This window comes from Schistocerca gregaria, chromosome 9, assembly GCF_023897955.1.
Source record: "Schistocerca gregaria isolate iqSchGreg1 chromosome 9, iqSchGreg1.2, whole genome shotgun sequence".
NCBI lineage: Eukaryota > Metazoa > Arthropoda > Insecta > Orthoptera > Acrididae > Schistocerca > Schistocerca gregaria.
The window spans coordinates 248,752,005-248,773,818 of NC_064928.1; the positions used below are offsets into that span (position 1 = coordinate 248,752,005).

A 21,814-nucleotide genomic window follows, 5' to 3' on the forward strand; every position below is an offset into this window, starting at 1 on the left:
AATTGTAGCAGCAATGACCGATCTAACAACTGCGCCGGACGCGTAACGTGTTATACAGGCGTTGCCGACCGCAGCGCTGTATTCTGTTTACATATCTCTGTATTTGAATACGCACGCCTATACCAGTTTCTTTGGCGTTTCAGTGTATTATATCACCATGGAAACATCATTGATGGTTACACAATGTTTCTGTGTATATAGTGTCTGGATGTTCACAATACATTGTCCTTCAGACACGTATGCTCGCACTACACATTTCAGGTAAATTTCTACAGGCATTAGCTAAACCCAAACCCATCCAGGCCCACCAAAGTTGACAGTTATCAGCTTCACGCGGTCGTCCGCTTTATGGAAGATGCCACGCTGATCACACTCACCTCATCGTTGACAACATTACGCACACCGTTAAACATTCCTCGGTACGCATGTTCGACTCCATGGGCTCACACTCAGTTCTACCATCCTGCGTCCGACAGACTTGCGACTTATCTATTCTATAACTATTAAACTACCCCGCGAAAATATTTTATTAAAGGGATTGAAAATGAAATTAATTCTGCTTGTCAATTGCTAAGCAACAGAGGCATCCTGGACAGGAATACGTGGTGGTCTAGCGGTTCTAGGCGCGCAGTCCGGAACCGCGCGAGTGCTACGGTCGCACGTTCGAATCCTGCCTCGGGCATGGGTGTGTGTGATGTCCTTAGGTTTGTTAGGTTTAAGTAGTTCTAAGTTCTAGGGGACTGATGACCACAGCAGTTGAGTCCCATAGTGCTCAGAGCCATTTTTGACAGGAATAATCACAGTCAGTGATGGACGATATGAAACACAGCAAATACGTAGTAGAGATGGAGTGATATAAGAGGGTTGGAACTTTAATATTGGCATTTATTTATTTACAGCTCGTACAAAATAGTTACGTGTTTCAAAATTTTACTGACCTTCAGAGTAGTCACCAGTATTGTGTATAACCTGTTGCCAGCGATGTGATACTCTCAGCAGTGCCAGATGTGTTGACAGTTCGAGCGAGGCGTTCTATTGCCCGACGAATCTGTAGTAGTTCTGAAGCGAATGCTGTGAAGTGCTTCCTTCAGTTTAGAAATCGAGTTGAACTCACGAGGGTTTAAGTCAGGGGAGTGCAGTAGGTGGTATAGCACATAGCAGCGCCATGAGTCAAACAAATCAGTAACAGCTTGCACTGTTTGTGCTTGAGCATTGTCCTGCAAAATGATGGTGAGGTCTTGCAGAAAGTGTAATCACTTGTCTTCAACAGAACCTATGACCAGCTTAGAGGTGCCTGCTATACAAGTTTTCCTAGAGCCGACCGGTGTGCTGGCGAAGGTGTAAACCGGCACGCTAGACTCTAAGGCACATTCCTTCTTCTGTTTCTGTAATAGGTCACTAGATTGATATAGTGGTGAAAAAGCATCATACGTTGCTAGGTACATTATATTCCAAATAAAACACTCTCGCTTACTATTGAAGAGAGATTTACTATTTTTTGGTTAAAAAATCGATTTTTTTAAAAAATTGCATTTTTGGATCCATAAAATTGTTTAGAATCCACCCCTGAAACGGTTTGTCAGAATACGGAACGGAAATGTTTGTTATTCGCGGTTGAACAAAAAAAAATGCAAATCGGCCTTTTTCACGCACCAGTTTTTTTCTTTCGGAGGACTAGTTATTGTATGGGTGCTTGGGAGGAAACACATAAAATCCAAATGAAAGTCTGAACGCGTGTGTTTGGACGTTAGCCCCCAAGCATTTGCATTTTGGTGCGACGAGTGTAAAGATTGCGACTTTCCTGGCAGTGAGCAGCTTCAGCGAAGGGTATTCAGAAGTTCAGAAGACCGTGACAACGCTGGACGTCACCCTGGGATTCTATTCGACGCAGTTCGCCAAGCATTCGGACGACCACCGGGTTCAAGTGGCCGAAGACCGTTTGTCACCGGCCGTACGAGCGGCTCTGGAGCAGCGCAGGATGGCCCATGGCCCAGGTCGAGCGGAACGCCCTCTATGAGGAAGGGGAAGGACTAATTTATGGTCCCGGAATAGCAGATTGAACGTAAGTTGCATAATATTGCATTTTTATGTCATCAAAACTTCAAACGCGTTTTTTTTTTTTTTTTTTTTTTTTTTTTTTTTTTTTTTTTTTTTTTTACAGCGCGGTATGTAAACTTCAAATCTCGTGAACAGATTGGCATGATTCTTTGTTTCCGACGAGGCTAATTAAATTGTCTAGGAGTTGTATCACTTTTATTCCGATCCATTAACTATAAATATTTTTACTTCGCCGACGAAGTCGAAATATCGATGAAAAAACCCTATTTTTTTGCAAATGGCTGCAATTTGGTTTCCTATAAGTGAGGTACAACTACTAAAGAATCTTATATACTTTGCTAACGTCAACTCAATTCTGATTACAGACGAGCCGGCTGACCTGTGACATACCGCGTGTCGAGATCTACATCGAAATTTTGTTTCTTTCCGACGGCACTTCCGCCTTCACTCTTCGACATTTCCGGTCGAAAAAATTCCAGTTTGTAGAGAAAATATCAGTAAACATTTGACCAAATTTGACATTGATATCTATAACCCATCCAGAGAAAAAAATTCTGAAAGAAGATGCTTTTTTCTGGCCAAAGACAGTAAACCTCCCCTCTCGCTGTAATGTATCAGCACACGGAGTATTCTCGATGCGGCTCCATTGCTGACAGTATTCACAAAGCTGTGCAGCGGAAGATCTTTCGGCAGACGTTGAAGCAAAACGCTGTATTTTCGGAAGTTCACTGGAAGCTGCAGCGTAAAATTGTAATTCGAATTGGTGCTGAGGCTCAGCGCTCGGCTATATCGGAAATACGGCCGGCCCGCCGGTACACGGGAGTCACTGCTGCCCGCTTTTATTCGCCGACCGGACACCTGCTGCGGTCACAATTCCCTCCGCCCTCGCGGCGTTGTTTCCGCAGGAAGCTCTCCGGACAATATTGCCGCACTGCTGGCCGTGGTAATTCCGCTGTTAATTTGCTGGGGCCAGCTTCGCCGTATAAATTTGCATCATAAAACGGCGGTCAGGTTCATTTGACTGTCCATCCATTCCATTCCTTTTTTTTGTCAACAGCGGAAAACTCTGCATTCGGTTTCGCAGCCAACAGCAGTGTGTAACTCGGCGCCTATACCTACACTATAAGGGTCGGTCACCGAACTCGTCTCCGCAATGCCTTTCCGTTGCCTTTCCATTTATCACCTATCAATATATAGTTCGACCACAATTTAAAAAGAACAGGATTTCTGCACTAGACACAGTGTTTGTGAAATTACAAATGCGTCTAAGGAAAAGCAGTCGACAGAATTGCGGATCAAAGTGAGTGTTAACAAATGTCAAGATAGTCTTGTACTAGATTAAAGAAAAAAATTACAACCACCTCTGCAGTTATTCAACTATACATACCATACGCACACCCTGGGAAATCTTGTTGGAGTTGAACAGGTACGCTGGATGAAGTAATTAGTGCGTTGTGTGTATCTGAGAGAAGACGGAATTAGGACAAGACAGCAGAGAGTGAAAGACATCAATAAATCCGTAGGCAGACGAATCTGAAAAAAATTATTATTTAAATAAAAACCTTTTTGATATAATACGTTTTTAGAAACGGAGTAAAACGTCGAAAACAGTTTCTCCTGTCCGTATAAAGATTTTTCATTTCATACAGACAGTCCGAAAATATGTGCCTGTGGATTTTTAACAATTATAATTGTACTGATTAAAATTATTCTGGGTATTATGGCGCGTCATTGCTAAAAACTATCAACAATAATAAACTAAAACCGACGTTTCGGCCGAATTGCAACGGCCTTCCTCAGGTCACGACTGTTACTGCTATAGCTGTGGTTGCTGCTTGTGGAGTGCGTACTGTAAGACCTTCGGTACACACACCATCAGATTATTTGACTTGTCGGTCTAACGAAGTAGGCGAGTGTCAGCAATATGTCTCGTGGTCTTATCGTGGCGTGTTTATCTTCTGCCTTTAGGTCAGACGATAGAAATGCCTCTTGCACGCTTAGAGTAGCAGGTTGACGGTGTCCAACTTTAAACAGAAGTTGATTAATTTTCACACACATTTATTAAAATAATAACAAGCATAAAAATAACTTAATTTGGTTCTGGGTGCTATTTACAATTGACAATCTGAAGTTCCTTTGGTTTTGGTATGTTAATCTTATTCTCACATATCTCCGATACTTGACAAAGTGTCTATACATTTCTCTTCATGGCTATGTACAGGAATATGGTAATCTTATTAGGCGCAGACTGAAACTTGACTATAGACTGGTACAGACTAATGCAGACTGACTAATCGGAGGTCTGTACAATCCTTATAATACCTCACGCGTTCATGTATCATTGCGCGAGTGTGATTCGTGAGGAGAAAAGGTTCTACGTTATCAGCTATCTCATTGGCTGCGTTACATATTAATACGCTGATCGGCGGAAGCAGAATTTGGTCCGTCTTTATGGCAGTGCCATCTCGTAGTGCAGAGACAGACGAGCGCTGCGCCTGCGCTCTTGTGCTTAGCGGGGCGCGCTCTAGTGGGAAAGTTGTGTACGCGCTGACTACGCGGAACTATGTACACAACACTGCTATTGTTGTGGTCTTCAATCGTAAGACTCGTTTCACGCAGGTCTCTATGCTACTCTGTGAAGCGAAAGCCTCAGAATGAGTCTTACTAAGCGATCCCTCCTTCTAATCAGGTTGCGCCACATATTCCTCCCCAAGTTCCGTCCACTACCTTCTCATTAGTTATGTGGTCAACCCACCTAGGTTTCAGCATTCTTCTGCAGCACACATTTCAGTAGCTCTTGTTCTCTTCTGTCTGTTTCACTTCCGTACATGGCTACAGTCCACATATATACTTTCAGAAAAGTTTTCGCAATACTCAGGTCTATATTCGATGTTAACAAATTCCTCTTCTTCAAAAACACTTTTGTTACCATTGCCAGTCTACACTTTATATCCTCTCCACTTTGGGTATCATCAGTTATTTTGCTGCCCTAATAACAAAAACTCATTTACTACCTTACGTGTCTCGTTTGCTAATCTAATTCCCTCAACTTCACCTGATTTAATTTAACTTTATTCGTATATTCATTTTGTTGATGTTCATCTTATATCCTCCATTCAAGACGACTGCCCATTCCGTCTAACTGCTCCTTTCGTGCCCCTCGACTCATAACTGCCGCCCGTTTTCTGCATTTTACTCCTGGTACCTTCAGAATTTCAAAGAGAGTATTTCATTTGATATTATCAAAACCTTTCTCTAAGTCTACAAACACTATAAATGTAGATTAGCCTTTCTTTAACGTGCCTTCTAAGATAAGTCGTAGGATCAGTATTGCCTCGGATATTCCTACATTTCTCCGGAACCGAAACTGAAACCGGTGTAGCGAGGAAACGCGTTTACCTACGACATTGATTCTGGCGCTATTGTGAAGATATTGCGAAGCAGCACTAATACCCTAAGTGAGATAATAAAAAAATTCTCCGGAATGTAACTAAAAATCAGTATTAAATTGAAAATTGCAAAATAATGAAAGATTTCGTCTAACATAACCCGTAAGTACGCTCGGACTGATAGAAAACACAAGCCAGACGAAACCCGGTTTCGAAATGGGTCCAAGGAGCGTAAAAAGTTCAGAGCCGAGGAATACGAGAGCTGCAGCGGCGTCGAGAAGGAAATGAGGAAACGGCCCAAAGCGATCACGTACCCCACTTGCCCACTTGCGCCCCACACCTGCGGTTTACCTGTCCTTAAGCATTGTATTAGTCTGTGTTACCACTGTATTAAAGAGATTGATAATTAAATTACATACAAGTAAGAAACACTTGGTGTGGCTTTACACCAACGATTTCATGAACAATGTAACGCGCGGACCCGATCTGCACACACAGACTTTTTTTCTTTCAAGCAACTATTTGGTCAACGTGACGGCGAAACTTTCTCTAAATCTGAGGACATTTCGCGGACCTCCTTCTCCAGAGGAAAAATCGAGCTCAGAGGTTTAAACAAGATCAATACACCCACAGAAGTTGTGCATTCATAGTCCTATAATTTTACTATAGTGCGTGCTGTTTAATGTAGAGAGTGCTGCCAACATTTTAGGGGAGGAGTCTGTTGTTGTTATAAATATAGCCAGACAACTGGGATTTGACATGTTTCCTGGTCTGTGCGACCTAAGACTACAACACGGACACGGGGTCAGTGCCGAGATAGAGAGAGGATGTTTATGCGTCGTTTGATTGCAAACCCTTCTTGGGGGGCGTAAATTACTTGCAGGTTCGCCTGCAGTGCGCCCGCCAAAGCCCCACTGCCATAAACTCATCCCCCTTTATTACTTCCCACAAAAGCCGTAACTCACCAACGCACGTGACCCCACCATCCGTCTTCCCAACTTTGAGCAGGGCCTTCTCATTACACACGCCGTTTGCAGTGTTCTACCAGATACTACGAGGCCATTACCGGTTCCACTCTAGAACGTAAATTAATTTCTTTCCTGAGACGTTCTCTCCCTCTCGTTTCTCCATAGGTAGTTCGTCGCTATCATTTTAGACTTCCTGGGTCAGCACTCCTCTGGAAATTTCGAAGCGATTCGCCACAAATTCCTCTTTCGTGCCAACGTCTTCGTCTCACAGTAGCACCTGCACTCTATTATTTGTTGTCTGTGTTTCAGTCTCTGTCACCTTTTACAGTTTCTACCCTCTCCTGCTCCCTCTAGTACCATGGAAGTTATTCCCTGATTTCTTAACACATGACCTATCATCCTTGTCAGTGTTTTCCATATGCTCCTTTCTTCGTCGATTCCGCCAAGGGCCTCCTCATTCCTCACTTTATCAATCCACCTAATTTTCAAAATCCTTCTGTAGCCACACATCTGGAACGTTTTGATTCTCTTCTGCCCCACCTTCCCTGTGGTCCAGGATTTCGTCTCTCATAATGCTGTGATCCAGATGTATGTTCTCAGACATTTACTCCTCAACTTAAGGCCTGTTTTGGGCACTGTTATATTGCTTTCCCTGTGACGATCAGCTTCCGATTCACTCCTTGCTTCATCTGTCATTTTGGCTCCAAGACAGCAGAATTCCTTCACTCCATTCGCTTCGTGGTCATCACTTTTGACATGAAGTTTATGATCAACGTCATTTCTGCAACCTCTATGTACTTTCGCCTTACTTTGGTTTACCCCTGATATATATATACTGTACTTAACGAACTGTACTTTCCATTCGACTGGTACTACAATAGTTCTTCACTTTCACTGAGGATGGTAATATTATCAGCGAATCTTATCATTGATATACGTTCACCTGAAGAGTGCGTCCTTGTCTTTCGCTGTTTTTAACCAGAGTCCTCTTGTTTTGGTCTTCCATTCGTATTGTCCCTTCTTGGTTCTAACATATAACGTATATTACTGTTTTTTCCCAGTAGCGTATACCTATTTTCCTGTGAATTTCAGGTACGTTGGACCATCTTACGATGTCAGACGCTTTTTTACGTCGACGAACACAATGGAAGTGTTTTGATTTTTCTTATGTCTTCCCTCCAACATCCAGTGCAACATCATGACTTAACTTACTCACACTTCAACGTAAGCGTTCTGATATTTACGAGAATCTTGCCTATTTTTAATGGAAGTCCCTGGATACAGAATGAAGCCCACATGTTTTCGATAGTGTATCGCTTGGCTTTCGTGTTTTCAGGTAGGAAATAAGAGGAACTGGTAGTCAGCTTTGTCCAGGACATTGGGCGTTGACTTTTTTTTAACCCGTACATTTCAGTGAATTCTGTACACTTTTAAATTATTTGTCTGCCTGAAATTGAAAAGTCTTTACAAGAAACATCTTGCAAAGGAGAGAAAGTATTCCTACCGTCAGAAATAGTCATTGTATTTCATGTTTCAGCAAGTATACAACGGCAGCGGCCCACGTTAGGAAGTTAAGCTCTACATTATGTGTCTGTTTATGAAGCTATTGCAGCGTGGCAATCAAGTTGATTACTGGTGTCCGTTTTGTTCCCCAAAATTGTTTTTAAAGTAAAACAATGAAATATTTAAATTGTCTTGTATGAAACGGAAACAAGCTGCCTCTCTTGAGCTGACAGTTTCAAAGATACGCCGTCGTTACGAAAATGGAGCGACTCATATAATTTTTGACTTTTAGTTAAAAATACCGCGTCCTACTAGCCAGACGATTGTAAGTTATTTTTGCTCAAAATTTACGGCTTTTTGTCTATTTTTATACGTACCTACTCTATTTTAAACTGTAGGAACTATTAGGTGGGTGTATAACTTCGTAGCATGTTTGTTTTACATGATGGTATTTCGGTTGCTTTGAGTTTATTTATCTGTCATTTTTTGTAGTTCACTGTTGCTGTTTGCTTTTACGTACTGTCGTTTTGTCACTGGGAGTTAGTGAGTGGGGCTGTGAACGCTTCAAAGTGGAAGGTCAAGTGAATAAATCTGAACTCTTCCGACGCATTATTCTTTCTGAGTTCAGTAGAGTGCCGACAGCACCGGAGCCAGCCAAAAGCGCTTGCGTCCTGTATGGGGATAGCGCCACTGAACAGAGCACGGCAGGGAAATTGTTTTCTTATTTCAAGGAGGATCATTTTGACAGTAGAGGACTCTCCAGCGGACGATCTTCGAGATTTGATGAAGATGGTTTAAACGAATTTATCGACAATGATTCACATCATTGTACTCAAGAACTGGCAAATGTCATGAACTGTGATCGTTCCACCCATCGTGCAACATTTGCATTGAAGGTTCAGAAACCGGGTGTATGGGTCACGAATGTCCTAAACCAAAATAACAAAAGTAAGAGGGTGGCCATAACTGCATTTCTGCTTGCTCGTCATCAGTCGCTCGTGAAGGACTATTTCTGTCCTGTATCGTTACTGGGGACGAGAAAGGGTTTCTTTATGCTAACATTAGGAAAAGAAAGGCATCGCTGAGCTCAAACAAAGTAGCATCTCCCCGTTCAAAGACCTGCTTGCATCCACAGAAGATAACGTCGTGTGCCTGGTGGAACAACTGCGGTGTGGTGTACTACGATTTTGCTTCCTCGTGGTGTAACCATCACTGCTGGCATTCATCGTTAACAAGTGAGAGGTCTTCCAAGAAAAACGACGAGGAAGACTCAGTCAAGTTCTTCCAGACTGCATTTTCCTAGACTATACAGCAATTGGGTTGGGATGTCATTCCACACCCACCTTATTCACCTCGTCTTGCGCCTTCAGATTCTCAGATTTTTACCTCTTTCCAGTTTCTGTTGAGCAGCATTCAAACAACCTCTTTTTCGGATGAAAATCTGCTCCGAACATGACTCGACGAGTTCTTCGTCTCCAAACCACGTGACCTCTACAGTAAGGAATCGAAAAGTACCCCAGTGTCGACCCACTGTTGTTAATAGTGATGGAGAATATATTATTTATGACTAAATGGTGCAAATGGCTCTGAACACTATGGGACTTAACATCTGAGGTAATCAGTCCCCTAGAACTTAGAACTACTTAAACAGAACTAAGGACATCACACACATCCATGCACGAGGCAGGATTCGAACCTGCGACCGTAGCAGTATCGCAGTTCCGGAATGAAGCGTCTAGAGCGGCACGGCTCGCCTGGACCGTCCTATGGACGAAGCTAATTTTTCTCTGCTGGGTGAGGGGAACACACATAATTTCCGAGTGTGGGGATCTTCACCTCCAGCCACTGTGCATGAAGTTCCTCTGTACGGTGAACGTGCCACCGTATGGTGTGGCTTCACAGCTACGTTCATCATCATTGGCCCACACTTTTTTGAACAGGTTTGCGATCAAGGACCAAAGATGTGCTGTGCGACTGGCCAGCGTTCCTGCGGTATGCCTCGCCAGGATGTCGCACCCGACCTGCAGGCGAGAGACGCATTGGACTCAACAGTTTTCAGGCAAGATGAGGCCCCACTGCACATCGCTCGTGAAGTTCGCCTGCTTCTCCGAAACACATTTTGAGACGATCGAATTATCAGCCGATCGTTTCCAAATGCTTGTAAGCACGATGACCTCTTCTCACTCACTGTCATTTCTGGTTGTGGGGCTACCTGAAGGACAGGGTTCACCAGGGGAACATTCACAAATGTGCTGGTATGAAGCGCAGCAAACCAAGAGAGACAGCCAGCATACCTGTGGACATGGTTCGTTCTGCAGTGCAGAATGCAATCCTGCGCTTTCAGACTGTTCTGGACACTGAAGGGCTTCATATTGCCCTTTTGTAGCATTAATGGTACCGGTATGTAATGGTATGATTGTGACGTCGCAAGTTATTACCGGATAACATTTACTCCAGTAAGATACGTAGATGTGTAGCCGGCGGCTGTGAGGAAGCTGCAGGAAGGCGCCTCAGCTACGGATCACTGCGCAGTTGACGCTATGTGGCCGTGCGTACGGGCTACCGTGTCACCTAGTAAGACCGTTTATTCTTACCCCCTACGAATCTAAATAAATCATAGTACATATTAACGAATTGCTTTCAAATTTGGTATACTACTTTTTGTTATTAAGTAGAAGACCGCATAATAGTTTCGGAGATTGAGAAAATTACCTACACTTAGGGTATAAAATTCAATTAGGAACAATAACCATTTTCTTCTGTTATCATTTGAAGTCATAACCAAAGTTCTCAATGTGTAGAATCATTTAATTGGGATTTCTATTTTTAAAAACTTTAATTATTTCGCATTTCGTAGTATGAAATTAATGTCAAATTAATATTTGTTTATTATGTTATTGTGTGACTAAATGGGAATGAATGAGAATGTGTATGTGGGACGTACGTAAAATTTGATATTGCTTTCTTTAAAACATTACGCAATCTGATCGTGGGAAAGCTGTGTTGTACCCACATTGCTGATGACGTATGTCAAGGTGTGACTGTATTGGGAAGAAGGAAGCCAGAATATCAATTTGAGCTGTAATCGGTTTCTAAATTAATTTCAAGATTATTTTTCTTTTCGGTCTTTTAACTAAATATCATATTAATATTTGCATTTCGCATTGATGCAAATTACTTTCTGAAGAGTGACTGGCTTAGGCAAGTTTTAGCACGAGAATGACCTCGAAGGGTCATTATGACTGGTCAGTCAGACTGATCAGTCAATCAGGATTAAGCTGTTCCCGCGCGCAGTAACTTAGGCAGAGAGCGGGGAGGCATCGGGAGAGTGGATCGCCAGCTATCAGACGCGAAAGGTCACGGTAAATATCACGGTGCTCATTATGTGTAAAATGAAGAAATATTGAGTTCTCGTGTTTAGTACGAGTCGTGACTAAAGCTGTAGCAGTTACGAACATTTCGAAGAAAGTTTGAAGTTTCTGGATTGTATTGTTGTAAAGTTACTAACGTGTGAACTTTCGGCCTTAGTGAAAGTTCCGCGTGGCAATTCTGTTTTCATTTAAGGGGTATCTGGCGAGCACGTATTTTATGTAAGACCACTGAATGAGACCGAATGTAGAACGCGCAAATAGTGGTGAATCAGAGACTATGAGATTGCAAACATGTCCGGGTCGACTTGTGTATATTTCTGGCTGCTTTGTGTGTCAAATATTTTATTTGACTGGGAACTGAGAATGATAGAATAGTACCTCACTAAATTTGGAGTTAATAGCCATGTGTTATTAAGCAATGAACATTGCTGTTCTTGAAATTTTAGGACGCTTATTTCAGTAAAAAAAAAACACCATATTACGACCCGAAATCTTGATAAATAGGAACTTTCACCAACTGTTTCCACCATTAGAGTCACGCGGACTCTGATGAGTAGGTATTAGGCGAAGTTTTCTTCAACGCTGCTTTTTCGCCGTCTAGTGAGTACCTTTGATTGAAGAGTGAAGAGACGTCGAGTGGAAGCCATATTGAGATAGGTGAGCATTTAATACGAACAGTACGATGAATGTTCGAGACATATATTTTAACGTGCTCCGCCGCATGATGTACCATAGCAGCACATTAAAAGTGTTTCAGTTTAACTGATCCTGCATTATTCCTCTTCTCAATGCCCTTGACATCAATGCCATGAAGTTTGGTACTCGTACAGTAATTAGTTTCCGTATTTTAACGCGTTAAACAGAGAACATTTAATTATAACCACCCGGTAGGAGTTCATTGAGATATGATGCAGCCGATACTAATGCTTTACTGAATCCAACATTTAGGGTTATATACTTAAAAAAGTTGCAGTAAAAATACTAATAGGTATAGCAGGATAAGATAACTTAAAATTTACATTTTTAATGACCATAAAAACGAGCGAGTAACTTTATGCCTAGAGAGATAACTATGTGATCCAAAGTATTCGGACACCCTCAAAACATACGTTTTTCATATTAGGTGCACTGTGCTGCCACCTACTGCCAGGTACTCCATATCAGTGACCTCTACAGTCATTAGACCCCGTGAGAGAGCAGAACTCATGGACTTCGAACGTGGTCAGGTGATTGGTTGTCACTTGTGTCATACGTCTGTAAGCGAGATTTACACAAACATAAACTTCCATAGGTCCAGTGTTTCCAACGTGATAATGACGTAGAAACGTGAAGGGACACGTACAGTACAAAAACGTACAGGCCGACCTGGTCTGTTGCCTCACAGAGACCGTCGACAGTTGAAGAGGATCGTAATCTGTAATAGGCAGACATCTATCCAGATCATCACACAGGAATTCCAAACTGCATCAGGATCCACTGCAAGTACCATGACAGTTTGGCGGGAGGTGAGAAAACTTGGATTTCATGGTCTAGCGGCTTCTCATAAGCCACACATCACGCCGGTAAATGCCAAACGACGCTTCGCTTGGGGTAAGGGGCGTAAATAATGGACGATTGAACAGTGGAAAAACGTTGTGTGGAGTGACGAATAACGGTACAGAATGTGGCGATCCGATGTCAGGGTATGGGTATGGCGAATACCTGATGAACGTCCTCTGCCAGCGTGTCTAGTGCCAACAGTTAAATTCGGAGGCGCTGGTGTTGTGGTGTGGTCGTGCTTTTCATGGAGGAGGCTTGCACCACTTATTGTTTTGCGTGGCACTATCACAGCACAGGCCTACAATGATGTTTTAAGCACCTTCGTGCTTCCCACTGCTGAAGAGCAATCTGGGGATGGTGACTGCATCTTTCAATACGATTGAGCATCTGTTGATAATTCACGGGCTATGGCGGAGTGGTTATACGACAAAAACATCCCTGTAATGGACTGGACTGCACAGAGTCCTGACCTGAAACCTGCAAACCTGTTTTTGAACGCTGACTTCGTGCCAGGCCTCACTGACCGACATCGATACCTCTCCTCAGTGCAGCCCATTCGCAGGAAACTTACAGCACCTGATTGAGCGTACGCCTGCGGCAGTGGAAGCTGTCATCAAGGCTAAAGGTGGTCCACCATCATATTTAATTCCATAATTACCGGTGGAGGACGCCACGAACTTGAAGTCATTTTCAGCCGGGTGTCCGGATACTTTTGATCACACAGTGTATGTGGGGTTGTTCAGATTTCCTATTATAGGTTCCAGGGATTTTAGAGGGAGCTTACTATAAGAAGGCTAGACGAGGAGCTCATCTCCAGAGATGCTCCTTTTGGATCTAAAATCGATCTGAGGATCAGATAACTTCTGAATCTCCCGCTTCACAGTACTGACTCAGCGGAGACAGTGACCTCTGTCCTGTGTGCTGAGAGAGCACCTGGCATGGCCTGTGTTTCCTGTCCTGGTCCTTGGGTTCTCTTCTACCGGACGGAGGACGTCGTGTTCAACGTCGAGAGTGCAGTGCGTCCTTGGAGCATCACAGCCAACCCTCCAAGTTTCGAAAGTACCAAGTTTTTACAGCTACCGTTGTTGTTGTACGAATGTGTCACGTGATGTTATTACAACGAAGCCTGACAACGGCACTCTCTTCTCAGCCCTAACTTGGGAGATCTGAAAGTGGTTTGAGCTCCAAACTTATTTCATATCTAAACGGTACATTTCCCTCTACAGTCCCTCGAGGCCAGTAATAGGAATTTTGAGTCAGTTTGTAGATTGTGAAGCTTGGCGGCAATGAACGTGAGAAAGAAATGGAAGCATATATATATATATATATATATATATATATATATATATATATATATATAAGAAACACCGCATAGTGACTGAAGACACATGCCAATAATGAAGTCGGAAATTAATCACACATCATAAATGTTTTCAGGTAATAAAGTTTTGGGAGGTCTATTCCAGTAGATTTTTCAGAGATATATCGGAATCTCTTGAGATCATCCACAGTTACATTATCTTGCCAGGGTTTCTTCCAATATTGTACGATATGGAAGTTGTTATTTTCTGAGTCTATAGCTTCCACAAATAATGATTTTCTAGAGTGGAGTCGTTTAACAGTTATGAAATCAGACACTGAATGACAAGGATGTGTTATTGAATGAGATGAATTTTTCTAAATTTTCTAAGAAGTGCTTTTTTCCTTCGCAGTATGCTGGAGGTATATGACGTAAGACTTGTAGTAGGAAACTGGGAGTACTTTCAAGTCTGCACAAAATGACCCGTATTGTGTGAATTATTTATAGTTCCATGTCTATTTTCTCCGTCTGAAGGCCGTTAACTCAGATGGAGCTACTGAATAAGCCGCAGCTGAAGCAGTTGTGCGAAACGTAGATGCTAAAGAGCCGGCTGTATGGTGTCACATATCTTCCGTATGACGCCATTCTATGTACAGAGTTTCCCCGACTGTCTCTGTCAGTCGAGGTATCACATAACCGACCCCTTCAAGGTGCACTACTCGCCCATCTCTCACACTTGTGTAACGGCAGCGGTCGGAGCAGCAGGGCGTGCTTATGCTGTGACCGCTCGGCTAATCCCACGCCGCTTTCTTCCCCTTATTTTCTTTAAGATAATTCAGACGTATAATGATCAACTGTTAATACAAACAAATGTGCTTAAGTGATAAAAGGATGTTTCATTACTTTTCCTTTAGAATTGTTACCTGATAACTGTACTATGTCACACTTTATTCAATTCCTCAAACGGAAGTGGATGAGCTAAATAACTGAATCGAAAGTGTCGTAGAACAGAAACTACACTTCTATGGACACGGGATCTCATTAAAAATATTTTGAACTCACTTTCCCTTTTTTCAGTCATCAGTCTTCTGATTGCAGTCTATACTTTTAAAAATAAATTCATAAAACTTTGTCAGAATGACCAGAAAGGATTCAGGATTTACACTTATAGTGGTGGAAGTTCAAAAATATAAGAAAATAATTTATTTTCTTACATTTGTATTTCAACTTTTTATCACTTATCATTGGTTGCATTTCTTGCTGTAGGTACACTTTTCTTCACAAGTAAGGGAGATTCTTCGATGAATTTTGCACAGCACACAAACCATACTTACAGGTGTATGAAACTCTAGAATTATCCAAAACTATTAAAAACTGTGGTAAAAATTGAGACACTTAACTATACAATTTGAGTTTTTTCTAAACATGAAAAATAAAATGTAACAGATAATTCATTTTTTCATAAATAGATTCTAGAATTTCATCCACCTCTAAGTATGGTTTGTATAGTGTGCGAAATTCGCTGAAAAATCTCTCTTACTTTTGAAGAAAAGTGTACCTATAACAACAAATGTAGCCAACAGTAAGTGCAGAAATCATGAAATTTCACATGTAAAAACAATTATTTTATTATTTCGAACTTCCACTGGTATGAGTGTGAACCCTGAATTCTTCCTGGTCATCCCGACAAAGTTTAATGAATTTATTTGTAAATGTATAGACAGTAGAACTTAAAATGTCCTGTGGTGCCTCCCCTGCTTCACGTCGGTCCGTTTGACGCCCTACCGCTTTAAGTCGGGTATCTGCAGTAAAAAGCGACGCCTGATAAGTAGACAGCCCGCTCAGCTTCAGCGCCTGTCGTGTTGCAACTGCGGCCGGAGCGGTAGTGTGCGCTCTAGTAAGATGCGACGCCTGATATGTAGACAGCCCGCTCAGCTGCGGCGCCTGTCGTGTTGCAGCTGCGGCTGGAGCGGTAGTGAGCGCTCTCGTACGATGCGACGCCTGGTATGTAGACAGCCCGCTCATTTGCGGCGTCAGTCGTGCTGCAGCTGCGGCCGGAGCAGCAGTGTGCGCGGCAGTAAGATGCGACGCCTGCTAGGCAGGCAGGCCGCTCACCTCCGCCGCCGTTTGTGTTGCAGCAGCGGCCGGAGCAGCAGGGCGTGCTGTGCGCGCTGCAGCGCGACGCGTCGTGGAAGTGCCTGGCGCTGACGCTGCTCATCTGCGGCTGCCTGGGCGCCGTGACGTGGTGCCGCCTCGCCGAGGTCACCAAGGTCAGCTCGCAGGCCGCGCGCAGGCCCGCTCCCGCGCCCGCGCCAGCGCCCGCGCTGCAGCGCGCCAGCGGCGGTGGCGCCAGCGGCGGTGGCGGTGGCGCCAGCAGTGGCAGTGGCGGTGGCGCCAGCGGGCACGTGCGCGCCCCGCTCCGCCCCGCCTCCGGCCAGGCCGCGCTCTGCTCGCCAGTCTGCCCGCCCGTACGTATCTGGCCACACCACGATACCCGCCACCTCCTCCTCCAACCATTCTTTCTCTCTGTCTCTCTCTCTCTCTCTGCACCACCTCCGTACCTCTCCAATAAGGCACCCCCTCCCCCATTCTCTCTCTCTCTCTCTCTCTCTCTCTATCGCGCTTAATCTCTATCTCTCCTGCTTCTACAAAGTAACCCGCAACCAGCTGACATGTCTCAAACACAAAGCCCTACTCCAAACTTTTGTCATACTAAACAGTGTGAGGTAGGCGAACTATATGCTAGGCACAAGCAACAGATGTTTTCCAAATCGGTAGCATGTCTAATCATCCTCAGGATATCCATACCAATTTGACAGAAGTCACACACTTGTGATACATACAATTCTATGTTGCTCAAGTGGGTAGTACATTGAGGTAACAGAAGTCATGCGATAGCGATATGCACTCATACAGATGGCAGTTGTATCGCATACGCAAGGTATAAAAGGGCAGTGTATTGTTTGCGGTGACAGACAACCATCACTGCGTGAAATAGCTGCAGAAATCAATGTGAGACATAGGATGAAGGTATCCATTCGGAAAGTGAGGCGATATTTGGTGTCTTTGCTATCAGCACGACATCGCCGGCAATGCCTCTCCTGGGCGCATGTCGTATCGGTTGATCCTAGGCCATTGGAAAACTGTGGCCTGATCACAAGGGTCACGATTTCAGTTGGCAAGAGCTGATGGGGGGGGGGGGGGGGGGGTTGGAGTGTGGCGCAGACTCCGAGGCAATGGTGTGAGCTGCGTCTACATGAAGTGTACTGGGTTGTCTGGTCCTACCGAACCTCACGTTCCCAAACAACGATGGAATTTTTATGGACGACAGTGCTCCTTGACAGCAGGCCGCGGTTGTGTGCAATTGGTTTGAAGAACATTCTGGACAATTTGAGCAAATGATTCGACCACTCAGATCGCCTGACATGAACCTCATCGAATATATGTGGGAGTAATCGTGAGGCCAGTTCGCGCACAAAGTCATGCACCGACAAAGTTTTGCAGTTACAGGCATCTGTGTAGGCAGCATGACGGAATATTTCTGCAGGGGACTTCCAACGACTTCTTGTGTCCACGCCACGTCGAGTTGCAGCACTAAGCCGAACACTGGAAGGTCCGATGCGATTTTACGAGGCGTCCCATGACTTCTGTCACCTCAGTGTATGTTGAAATGAGATGTAAAGAAGTACAATACAGAACACAAATATTTTGTGAAATAAACCTATTTTTTTCAATTCATTAGCATTAAACACAAGATTGAGAAGGAGATCAATATCCCTCCAGCAACAGTCAATACAGATAGTGTCATTTTAGTAGACATTTTACTATGGATATAGGGCACAGCATTTTGATGAAGGAACACGTGTTTTTCGAAACGACTGTATGTCAGAAAGAGAGCTAAATATGTGGAATACAGGTTGCTGATATTTTCTACAGGAAGCAAAGAAGAGTGGAAATTAATATGTTCTAACAGTAATTGTTTTGCACAAAACGCGTTTTCAGTGCTACTGCGTCCTCTGTTGCATCCTGTCAAACCGCACGTCAGTTGATGGCGCAAGGTCGTTTTGCCAAGTGGTATTTCCCTATGGAGTCCCAAAATTTAAATGGTATGGGAAATGGTTTTTGTTAAAATATTACCACGGTAATTCTGAATGTGCTTACCACAAATAAAATGTAGTGACTCAAGCTTAATGGCACGTGGAACAATAACGTCCTTACTGGCTTGTAGACCTAGTTGATTTTCTTGTATGAACTGGGAACACTCTTAGTAAACCAGTTATTTTCTAATTTCTCTCATTATTTTTTGCGATAACGTGGCGAGAAGCATAATTCTGTGGTGTCAAAATATCTTCTCAATTTTCTGGATAAAAATCAGTTATGTACAAACAGAGATAGATTGCTTTTTCATTGTATTGACAAAGGTAATATTTGTCACTTATAACGTTTTCCATTTCCACTTTTCAAATGTTTCAATATGAGTAATATTATTTGTAAGAGGTGGGAAGGAGAACAATGTATCTTCAGCAACTAGTAATGGAAACACCGTCCCTTTGGGGGACATTATATGTTGGAAGGAGGGTTACATGAAAAGGCGGAATACAGGGAACTGATGTTTTGCAGAGGGAAAATATGATTTTCGAATCACTAGTACTGCAAGGCATGGAGAGGAGGATTATGTTCCCTTCCAGCGATTGTGGACATAAACTCTTGCTAAACATTGTGCCATGGAACATATGGCACAGAGTTTTTGTAGAACAATTATTTGTTTATAAGTGGTTTTCTGTTGGAAGAGTGGTAGGAAGGAGATCATTGCTCCCCATCAACCATGATCAGAGCCAATGCCATTTTGACTGACATGATGCCATAGACTCTAGTAGAATATAGGTGATCATCATCAGTGTTCTGCCAAAAGGCAGGTTTTCACGTGGTGGTTCTCCAGGCTGTCCGATCTTCTGCCATCCTCTTCAGGGATAAACATGGTTTTCAACTTTGTGAATAAGTTGGAATTGGAGATGAGGAGTCAGATTTCCTCCTCCGTCAACTGTCAACAGTGCCAAAGCAACTTTCATAAACATCGTACTATGGTATGGACAACCACTTTTTGCAGAGCAAGCATATTTATTGGCTCAGGCAGACACATAGTCCTACAGTATTTTACACACTGACTGACAAAAAATTATACTCACTTTTAGGCTGAAGTTGTAAGATAATTTTGTTGATCATCCATTGATAGGTAACTGTGCTTTGTGAAGTGTCAAGTGTGACATTGCATTCAGTGTACTTAAAGAACGATGTCGTGGAACAACTAAAGGGGCAGTCAGTTTCTGTCAAGAGACCATCAGTTGAAAGTACGTGACAGATGCTGCAACTGGAAATAGTTACGTTTCTGACTCCAAGAACGCGAACCTTCCTTTACCGTGATGTAATTGATAATTAATGACTTGAAGACTGTCACTTGACTGACTGATTCTGTGTGAATAAGCACAAATTACAGCTCTGTGCTCATCTAACCGTGTGTGTCAAGGTGTAAAACCGGTAATGTTCAACAGTATCATCTTACTGTCTTTCATCTGAAAATTGTTAATCAGACGTTTTTATAGGTTTTGGTAAATTGGAAGTGATGGCGGTGTCAGCTGTCCTCAATGTAAACAGTTCTGTATCAGTATCTGTGGTTTTGTGAGCTGTAGAGCAGTACATACTTTCAGAAAAAACAAATATTGTTTCATGAGTGTAGTATTGGAAGGGTAGTCTCTCTTCACAAGGTATAGTGCCCATTCTGCGACTACTGAAATGGCGATTTATTCAGCACTCTGATGACAGCTGGTGAAGGGAGACAAGTAATGTTCTTCCCATTTTCTTTCAATTTACTATCCGTTTCCAAAACATCTGCATTCCCTTACTTTCATTGTCAATTTTGGATCATTATACAAAAAATTATTACTGCACTTTACACTAAAATTCAGCTGTTGGAATTTTATAAGAAAGTCCAGGCGAGACAGTAACCATACCAAGTTTGCAGTCCTCATATTGCTCTCTCTTTCTCTTTCTCTCTCTCTCTCTCTCTCTCTCGTCAGCTCACTGACCACGTGAACACATGTGGAGCTTTCTTGGTGTATGACTGAAACCTCCAAATGGTCCCAGGTTCCAACAAACATCAACAGAATTCCAGCAGAGTTTCTATAAACGTTCATATTCAATATCCTACAAATTAATCAAAGCACCAAGTTACCCTATCTGTGACTGACGTTATGATAGCTATACAATTTGCAAAGATAGACAATTTTGTTTTTCAGCACGCTTGTGTCTGTCACCTTGGTGGGATACACTCATCCTACTTCCATTCATTCACTCATAACGCTGTCAACCCAAATGATAACCAATTTCTTTTCCTTTGGAAGTTTGATTTCCATTTATTTCGCTGCAGTATAGAAGTTTAGCTAAGATGTTCGAGAAACAAACAATAATATCGTACTCACAACCTTCCGAAGCTTACATTTCCGGCAGTCTAGTGGACCCTTATCATATCTTGGCTATGAATGATTGACTGGTTTTTGAAAGGAGCAGAATTCCAACAGTGAACTTATATTTTATTACCATTCTTTTTCTATTATGAGATGTCAACATTTGAGTAGTTTATGGTGCGTCTAACAGTGAATCCTTCTCTTAACAACCATTCTCAGGAGGATACCCTTTAAGGAATATCTGCACATTGTCGGAGATCCTGTTCTTTCTTTAGATCACACACATTTTGATACGTATTTAACATAACTGAATGGAGACAAACGTACGTAGGTGCCAAGGAACTTGCCGACTGATATGCACCAAAGTGCCGTCAAAGTTTGTGGTGACATCCATGTATAAAAATATCTCGATGTTCTAGGTGTGCAAAGTCTGCGTTAGGACTTAAGCTTTCGAGAAAAGGTTTATTATTTTCACGAGGAACTGAGTGTCTTTTGGGGCCAATGTTTGTTTCTTGGATAGCAGTTTGGCTTACTAATGACGGCATAACACCATCGAACGTGAAACGAGATCATCTTTCGTGATGCCCAGAGGACGTTTTGTTGTTCCTTTTGCGCCATAATTCTGACCTTCAAGTGTGGGAGAGAAGGAAGAAAAGTAGGGGGCTTCACTTACTTCACTGGACATTTGTGACATGTAAACCCCACCCACGGTATTTTACTCCACCAATAGTAAACTAGAACAGTGCTATCTAAGAAACAAACTTTGGTCCCAAATGTCAGTCAGGTCCGGATAAAGACAGTGAATGTTTCTGAAATCTTGATTGTTAAGTGTGACAGTTGTGTAACTGCAGTTGTGTTCCATCCAGGCAGACAGGTGGAAACGACATCATTTTCTACATCTACTATCAAAATCGGACTGTTCTTACTAATAATACTATATTCTTATTTATAAAAACGCCACGCTTATTGGTTATAATTAAAAATGTAATGTTATAATTATGCTTGAAATGACAGCATTCTACATATGTGTACTCTTTGACCTTGGAATACAGCAGATTTATGAGTTTTTAGAAATAATTTAACATTATCATTGTGAAAACAATGGTTTCTACTTTTTCCTCTCCCTCAGACACATTTGTGAAGAGTTGTATGATCACCAGCGATCAGTTTCTTTTTATACCACTGTAAAAGCTTCATTTATCATGCATAATTTTTTAGAATTATG

General features: G+C 42.7%; 1 protein-coding gene across 2 annotated transcripts in view; it reads left to right on the plus strand.

The window, feature by feature from the left end:
- LOC126292225 (transmembrane protein 151B-like) overlaps positions 1–21,814 on the plus strand; it is a 770,743-nt gene that overhangs the window by 459,570 nt on the left and 289,359 nt on the right. For both annotated transcript variants that reach the window (XM_049986097.1, XM_049986098.1), the window contains exon 3: positions 16,267–16,398. In XM_049986097.1, coding sequence (XP_049842054.1) covers positions 16,267–16,398 — 132 coding nt within the window. The remainder of the gene's footprint in view (positions 1–16,266; positions 16,399–21,814) is intronic.